Source organism: Setaria italica, chromosome IX (assembly GCF_000263155.2).
Source record: "Setaria italica strain Yugu1 chromosome IX, Setaria_italica_v2.0, whole genome shotgun sequence".
In the NCBI taxonomy this organism is placed as follows: Eukaryota; Viridiplantae; Streptophyta; class Magnoliopsida; order Poales; family Poaceae; genus Setaria; species Setaria italica.
The window spans coordinates 26327177-26336099 of NC_028458.1; the positions used below are offsets into that span (position 1 = coordinate 26327177).

The 8923-nt window shown below is 43.0% G+C and overlaps 1 protein-coding gene across 1 annotated transcript; it reads right to left on the reverse strand.

The window, feature by feature from the left end:
• Positions 1–1031: 1031 nt before the first annotated feature.
• Positions 1032–7467, reverse strand: LOC101764458 (UTP:RNA uridylyltransferase 1). Its single transcript, XM_004983240.2, has 6 exons — positions 6081–7467; positions 3909–4280; positions 3421–3644; positions 3274–3331; positions 1835–2031; positions 1032–1549 (listed from the first exon to the last, which is right to left on the reverse strand). The coding sequence occupies exons 1-6, from the start codon at positions 7404–7406 to the stop codon at positions 1285–1287; spliced, it is 2442 nt and encodes an 813-aa protein (XP_004983297.1). The 5' UTR covers positions 7407–7467; the 3' UTR covers positions 1032–1284.
• Between the last annotated feature and the right edge of the window lie 1456 nt (positions 7468–8923).

Genomic DNA, 8923 nt, shown 5'->3' on the forward strand with positions numbered 1-8923 from the left:
AGGACTTCAATCCTAGGATCAAACTTCCATGTCAAATCCGGAGGAAGAACAATACCTACAAGTGTACTGCAACTCCAATCTATCAACATGAACTTGCATTGATTCAACATTCAGCATCTTACCCTAACCCTAACCTAACCTAGTTGTTCATATATCTACAAAATGTAACGGTAAAATAAGAAAAAAAGTGGAGGAATACCTTCCCACCCCAAAATGCCAGATTTGGGGGGGGGGGGGGAATGCAAGGGCACAGCGGCCGGCGGTGAGTAGTAGAAGCGGCAGCTGGAAGTAAGGAGGGAGAGGGAAGGAGAACGGCGCGCGCTGGCCAAGTCGTAGGCGTTCCACCTGGCGGGACAGCTTTGTCACGCTAGTGCATGTGGCGCGGGGCCTCGCTAGCGCGGTCGCGCCACATGCAACATGCAGTTGGGGAGGGGTTGTTTTTAAAAATATCTTTAAAAAAGGTTAAAAATAAAAAAAATGTTGTATATAAATTTGATTCACAAGTTAGTCGTCCAATTTTTTGTCTCAAGGATTTTGTTTCTAAAACTTTGTTGCATAAAATTTTTCTATAAATTTTTATTTTAAATTTTTATCGCCAAATTTTCTCTCTTTTTTTCATCCGGGTTCCAATGGAAAGGGACTGGGTACACGCTCGGGCGCGGAAGCGCTGACAGCCTGGCACGCGCTTTCACGTTTAGAAGACCCAAAAAGGAATATCGTGGGTGAAATATATTTCCGGAAACGTCGTCGGTGAAATGTATTTCCGGAAACGGAAGCAGCACTAAAGTCTGAAATCGAATGTTAGCTACTCTCCTGAGGCGCGTGCGCCCGTTAGCACAGCCCTGGGCCTCATCAGGTTGTCGACAAGAAACAAGGTAGGAGATCCAGTTGGGTTCCTCCTGGCCTCAGCTGAAACGAATTCTGGTTGTCCAGAAAGTCGGAACGCGATTGTTCCCGACAGCTGAGGCAAATCCGCTGGTAAATCTACAGTAAATTCGTTAAGAGCGTCGTTCTATGAACGAGAAGTTCTTTGGCAAACAAAAAATGAACTTGGATAGAAAATAAGAAAGGTGGATGTATCCTCTCGCACAACATTACTAAGGCAATCTGCCATGCCACGAGTCCCATGCTGGATAACTGTCAGCTCAACCTTACTGAGGCAGCCAAGTACCGTTACCCACCTGGGAACTACACAGCAAAATATCTCTGTTGTACAGCTATGCACAAAACACAACAGAACAATACTTCAGAACATAAGGCATCAGGAAGCACCAGATGCTGTGATCATAGTTCAACTTCTGCACCATTCACAGTTTCTTCTTGCATCAGGGTCGGTAACGGAGGGGGCACATACGGCTCAAAGAGCGTCACGCTAGGGTTCGGATCAAACTGTAATATATTGGCAGCTCGCTCGAATTCCTCCCGAAGTATTTTGATGGTGAACTTGTCAACAACACGACCGAGATCATGGGAGGTCTCAAAAGGATCTTCGATGCATATGAGATGCCTGTCATTTCCAACCCGTCTCGTCCAATCCTTCCTTTCCTTACTGAAACAAGTGTCAAAAGGATGAGGGAAACAATGTCCTCTAGCTAACATGGCATTTTCACTACGCGATAAAGATAATTGGAAGCTGCTTTGCAACCGTCAATTGTTTAAAATACAGTAATTGGATTAATAAGAATGGATACTACGTACAATGAGGCTACAAGCATATTTTGTTATCACCATTCTAATCATCATGATGTTTAAAAATAGGGACTGAGAAACAGAAGTTCATCACATAAAGAGAGCCTTAGGAAAATGAAGTGTTGACTTCATTAATATGACATACCTAATAATCCTTCCAGTACGAATTGATATGACATCCCTTGTGTAATCGTGCTCGTATGCCCAGTAATGGAAAAAGGCCCAGAGCAGCCTCGATACGGTATCTCTGCTGTGAGCACCATAGTTATTTAGCTTGTCCACTTGGTCGAAGTAAGCACAGTTACTTTCATCCACCGTGACAAAGTAAGTGGCCTCCATTTCCTGACATTGCATGACATAACCAGTTTGTCGTCAAACAAAAAGTAGGACAAATGAACAGTGATGGCAATGGAAAATATTTACTAAGGTGAATTTTTATTGTCATAAAGTTTTTTTAAAAAAACTAAGCATCCATATTCTTCTTGATTGTCAGCATTGCAGCTTCTATTCACCAATCTAAACTAAAAAGGAAGTGCATCAACTACAAGTGAAAGTTTTATTTACACCCTCAAATATGAAACTATTTCAGTGTCAAGACTCAAGATATGAGACCATTTAATTTGCATGCCCAACTGACTGAAATGGGAAATGAAATCACAAACGCACTTTTTTCTTTTTGGTGCCAGATGGGAAGGGTGGATACAAAATGCATATTGCAACTTGAAAAGGGATTAGGTATCCCAAAAGCATCAATGCTCTAGACATTCACGTAAGGAGAAAAACTCCTGCTGTGCTAAATACAACCAATGCCAAGCCTAAGATCCAAACAAGTACTAAACTAAGCCAGAATCCACCAACATGCCCCCACAAGCTTCGGTTTCTTCTGTCCCGTGTGTCTACGATGCACTCCCTATCTGGATTTGCTCCTATTTGACCACAGCTCGCAGTTGGGGGCAGGGAATTTGAGTGATTGAGAAGTGTTGAGGAAACTGGGCAGCTGAGAGGCATCACAATGGGGTTTAGCCATGCTTGCTAAGCCATCAGCGCCAGCTTGGATGCCACATCATTATAAAACCATCATGGAGCTGGAACCTTAGGGGTACATTTTGTGCTAGTTAGGGCGTGCAAATTAAATAGTTCCATCTTTTATAGTTGTTAGATGCGCCCATAGTTGAGGGACTAAAAGTTAAATTCATCCTTCTAAATTCGGTACGACAAATAATAAATTTAAACAAATCCAAATAGTTGGCAAGCAATTAATGCAAACGAATAACACTACAGCAACACAAATTTATCGCATCCAACAAAACCAGCTTTTTTGACGAATCATTTTGAGCATTTTTATGAAGGATATGAAGATCATTGAGTGAAATTTAATTATGCGACATACAAAAATGACAGCAAGAATATTAAGTCAAAACTATACTTATTTGTGTTCTGACCTCTAGCCTAGCCAAACTTGCTTAGCACTAGGCTTAGATGTTATTTGTGTTAAAATAATACACTACGGAAACCTAAATGATAAGGATTCTTCACATGTATGTAGCTAAAGTAACGTACAAGAATGCATTACAACCTAGATACCTGTAGACATGGGAGTATTCTTCGTAGCTGTAGGAGGTGGATGCACATTATCACATAGCTGAAAGTCAAGAAGACAATAAAATTCAGACCGTGATCATGTAAAGGCAAGCACAGCATATTGTTAATAATGTGAAATGAACAACTTACGCATAACTAGAAAGTGTTCCTTGGTATGCTTCATTTACACGGCGAGATTTAGCCCAGTGCTTCACAATGAATGCCAACTGCCGTAACCTTATATCTATTTGTGCATAATCTCGCAGAAGTTTCGTGTTAATAACTGCCAAAAGATTATTGACGCATATATCACAGGAAAGCCCTGTTTCCGGGTCCATAAGCTTCACTATTGGGACCCTTGCTCGAGTTAATGGCTACAAAATTTCATTAGCTTGGGTCAGAAATTTAGTACAATAGCTCAAATACTAGAGTGGCTCTCGAGCAATTATAGTATGATATGTTAGTTGATGCAGTAAGACTTCTTGTGATATGTTGGTGATTGTTGTATGCTATTCATAAAGGTGAAATTCTTGTAGAAACAAATCAGAAGCATTGGAAAGTTATTACAGGCTACATCAGCACTTAGTTTAGGAAAATGACCATCATATCAGTTGGCATGTTGAGGATACCTAGCTCACCTGAATATTCTGGAGATTTCCAGCATGTAATATGTCCGCCAATTTCAATATAATATCAACCTTGCTCATTTCCTTGTCATCAATTGAGAGACAAAGATCAATATCACTATTTGAGAAACCAAAAGAATTGGCACATGATCCATAGAGGTATAGTTTTGAATTAGGCCATTCCTTGTTTATTATTCTGCTTAGAGATGTTAACAACTGCTTCTGCTTCGCGATTTCATCCTGTGAGGGCACCAATGATTCAAAAATTGACAAGAAACTAGGTGCAAATCGATCTATGTCATATCGACATGGCCTATTTCTCCTCTGAAATCTTATTCGCTGGCTTGATACATGATGTCCTCTAGAAAAGTCTGATCTGAAATCCTGCAAGATAAAAGATGACAGCTAAATCAACACGCCTTTATGTCGACTTTGAAATTACTAAATTACAAAATCAGTTGTTGAAGTATAACTGGCAACTGCTAGCTGGCAAGGGTTCTTTATAATGCAACTGAGCAAACAACTAAATGCTAAAAGAACGCCTGCTATAAGATTGATTGGGTTGCGTACATGCATTTGTGTGATCTAGCTTAGCACCATGAATATGTGAGTGTCTTCATATATGATCGGCTCAATTAGACTTGGGAACAAGTTCCAGTAGGCTCAAGCTTGCCTTGCGTCAACTTGAATGTCTATGCTCACTAGCTCAAATAGACAATCAACCAAAGAAAGTTCATATATGCAAGGAATCATTTTTGTTCCACTACCACTATAAGCTTTCCTATGCACAGCAGTCACCTACCCCAAACATGTTCTCTTGGTCTTTGCATCATTGAACATGTTTTTTTCAGGACCATTACCATGATACTCTGTTAAAACTTCTGTTAAGAATGAAGAAACGTGCTGTGACGGGACCAACACCTTTAGCAGTTCATACAAGTGAAGTAATTATGAGACAGCAAAAGAATGTGTGGTGCACAAAAGCAAGCGGAAGACAACAGTTCAAATCATCAAAATGCACAGTAACACAAGCAACATTTGAGTTGTTAGGGTTTTGCAATTCACCTTCTGCTTACTTTGATAGCTGCTTTTGGCCAAAAAAAAACTTATCATAGTGTTTTCCGAATGAAGACTACCTACTCCAGAACCAAAAAAAAAGAAAGAAATAGCTTCACCTAATCAAAGAAGTTGGGTCAACAGTTGGAGATAGGATGGTCCAAAGTAGGTATGTGAATGCTAAACTTGTGACAGATGTAGCTTTATCAGAAGTTTACAGGTGATTGCATCACATTCGACAACATGGTTTGCAAGATGCCACTACAATTCGAGGTAGGTGTAAAATGTCTGCACTAGTATTACTAGGCAGCACTATTGTTTGTTGTAACAATCAACACTACTCATCATCTCCCAACAACAATTAATCCAACCTTGGGTAACATTTATGGCATGTAGTAATGTGTCTACTACAATATATGTTGCTCCCCCACCTCATCTTACATCCCTATGGCCTATGTACAAACCAGAAAATAAATTAGTTAATGCACCTATGGTTTAAAAAAACAAAAAGCAATACTCAATAAGTAAACAGGCCTTATATAAGCACCCTTGAATATGTTTGGGTTATCGACATGTCAACTAATTTACAGATTCCAGGTGCCTAACTTGTTCTGAATCCAAATCATCCCACTGACAAAGGAAGAGGAGGTAGTGTCATATGTGCTTAATACAAACCACATCATGATGATTGCACGTTACTGTCCAATGGCAATATCAAATGCTAATTGAGTATGCAAACCAGAAACGGGCTAATTTTGGTATTGTTGATGATGTCTCAGATCAAATGCATTATTATCCCATCAGAAACAAATTACAGGTCAACTTGGAATTTGGTATTTCTTTGTCACACTGTTCATAAGTGATATCAAACGGAACTCACAAAATTTAGACAGTATCGCATTCAGTTGCGTAGGTATGAGACGATACTAAGAGAACATTATTTGGGATCATAACACACAAGTACAAACAAATGTGACGCACTTGAGCCTAATAATCAACAGCTACAGATGAATATGGTGGAAACTGACTGAATTAGCATTGCTTGTAAAATACAAATTGATAAATTGACTAGGTGCACTTAATCAGAACCAAACCCCATAACCTGTTACCAAAAATAATCCAATTTACCTTACTCCTTGTGATAGTTTTTTGCAATACTACTCCCTTGGCCTCAACATTGCCATCAATCATCAGACTTTCTGTCATCTGCTCAATTATGGAACCCTCCTCCCTGCCATCATCATCATATTCTTCATCCTGCCCAGCAAATCTAACCTTGCCCTTTTGATATGATACTTCAAACTTCCTTGCCTCTGCCTCTGCCTCTGCTACCACCTCTCCATCTATTCCATGCTCCAAAACTACTTCCCTTATTCTGCCATCCTCCAAACCATTCACTTGATCCTCCTTAGGACCCACTGCAACTGAACTGCCAGCAGGTACTGTCACATGGTGCACTTCTTTTACGGGTACCTTACCAAATGCATCATGGGCATTCGCATTTGGCAGTTTCCGCAAGCCCTTTTCCTTACTAGGACCCTGCCACGTCTGCTCCCTTTGTGACGTGTAGGTTAAGTGGGGTTCCTGCTGACCCCAATCACTACGCTGCATCCTTCCTGCTTGGGTTGCATGCGTATACTGATCTCCATGGAGCGCCCTGCCACATGTGGTAGGAAGTGTATGCTGCTCTCTAAGAGGCATCCTGCCAAACGATCTATTGGTGTTCATATCAGGCGGTGTCCGTGACAAAAAGCAATCCTGCTGCTGCTCCCTGTACATCATACCTGCAGGCACATCACGGCCACCAGTAATTGGCATTGCACGCGGCTCTCCGTGAGGCATTCTACCAACCGCCTCGCGACCAGCAGCAAAAGGCGGAACAGTCTTCAGCTCTTTATTCGACGTTCTACCGAAACCCCTGGGACGATGGTGGTTCAGCTCCCTGCTCGGTGCTCCACCAAACGTATTCGATGCATCACGGGCAGCAGCGGGCGGATGCGACGGCTTGCCAAACCCAGGAGGCGGCGCCCCCGGCCGAGGCCTCTCCGCCTTGACCGCATCCCCAGATCCGAAACCCCTACCGCCGCCGCCGCTGCCGCCTAGAGCAGCGTAGGGTTCTCCCGGAGCGAATTGGGGACCGGGGAACCGGAGCAGGTGCTGCTGCGGCTGCGGGGCGGAGGCGGAGGACCATGGGAAGCAGCCCCCTTGCATCTGCGTCGGGGCGGCGAAGAGCGGGCCCACGGCGGCGACGGCGGGGTCGACAAAGAAGTGGTGCGCGACGGGGCCCGCCGTGAGGGTTTCAGCGCGCGGGTGGGCAGGGGGAGGGTTTTGGAGGAGGCGGAGGAGGAGGCCGCCGTCGAGGGACGCCGGCGAGGGGGGTGTGGCGGTGGATGATGAGGCTGAAGGGTGGGGCCCGCCGCCTCCGCCGCCGGAGGAGGAGGAGGCGTCGGCCATTGGGGATGGCCAGGGTTTGGGTTGATCGTCACGATATTTTGCCGGGTTGAAATTTTTTCTCGGGATACCTTTGCGTTTTGTTTTTGTGCTCTCGCTTTTTGCAGCCCTGATCGGACCGGGACGCCCTTTCTACGGTGGTGGCATCTTGTTTTCACTGCAAAACTGATACGAACTTGCTAAGATTGATTTCCGATCTATCGATAAGGGGTGTGGGATAACTCGATTGGTCGATGGAGACGACGTTCACGACCCGACTACAGATTTCCACGCTGTGCCTTAGCAACCGATACACCACCTTTAATGGTTGCCGCGATCTTGTTGAGCACGATCAACCAAACCACTAGGGTAATTCCTGCAAGCAATCGAGGAACAAGCAAGAACAAGTATAACAAGCAACTCAATTGCAAATATAGATATGGAAACCAATCTGAACTCACAAATTTGGGATTCTGAATCGAGTAGAACGGATGGTCTAGTCGACACACGCGTCTACAAGGAAGTAGCAATGGCTAAACTTTCAACAAAATAAAAACTCAATCTGTTTGTGGCGACTCTAATCCTTATTAATACCTAGGAGGACGACCGGGGGGTGTTGGGGTCGTGCTCCAACCCTAGGACATGTCCCTAATGGACCCAACTTGATACATGGCCCATCGGGCCAAAATAAGACGACGCAGCACCTCTGGACAGAAAACCTCTCGGTAGTATTTCGGTAATTGCGGCCGACTCAGAGAAGATATAGATATGAGTATAGATCCATATGAAAATAGACTTCATAATGATTTCATGGAGTACTTGAACACCTAAAACGGAGTCCGGATGAGGTCGTGGCGGCCGTTGCAAGTTGACATGGAGCTGCAGTCCGAATCCAGCCCCAAAACGTGTTGGATTGGAACTCTTTCTTTCCTTGGGCCAAAAGTGACGTGATGGCCTGGTGGAGGACGTTGGGAATACTTGTACTTGGCCTCCAATCTACTTCTTTGGTCCTCCATGTCTTTCATATGTGTTTAACACTATTTTTGATCCACATATGTATTTCTGAAATTGACAACGAACATACATCATGGTGCAACATCAATTTATCAGATGTATCAAATACAATCATGCTAAAGAATTGTTTCACCTGTGAATCAAAAGTTACTAATATGGTTGTATCCGAGCAGGTGATGTCCTCATAAAAAACAGCGTGCGGAGGCGCTGTGACCCGGCGTGTGTCAAGCTCCGTCCGATCCCGCATCGTGATTTGCAACGCAGGTGAGTTAGTGAACTAATAATTTTGTCTTTTACAAGGTACTCCCTCCGTTCCAAATTGTAAGTCATTACAAGAATTTTGGAGAGTTAAAGTATCTCAAGTTTGACCAAATTTATATGATAATATAATAACATTTATGATGTCAACTAAGTACCATTAGATTATTTATCAATTATATTTTCATAGTATATCCATTTAATGTCATAGATCTTTATATTTTTCTCTATAATTTTGGTCAAACTTGAGATGATTTGACTCTCCAAGA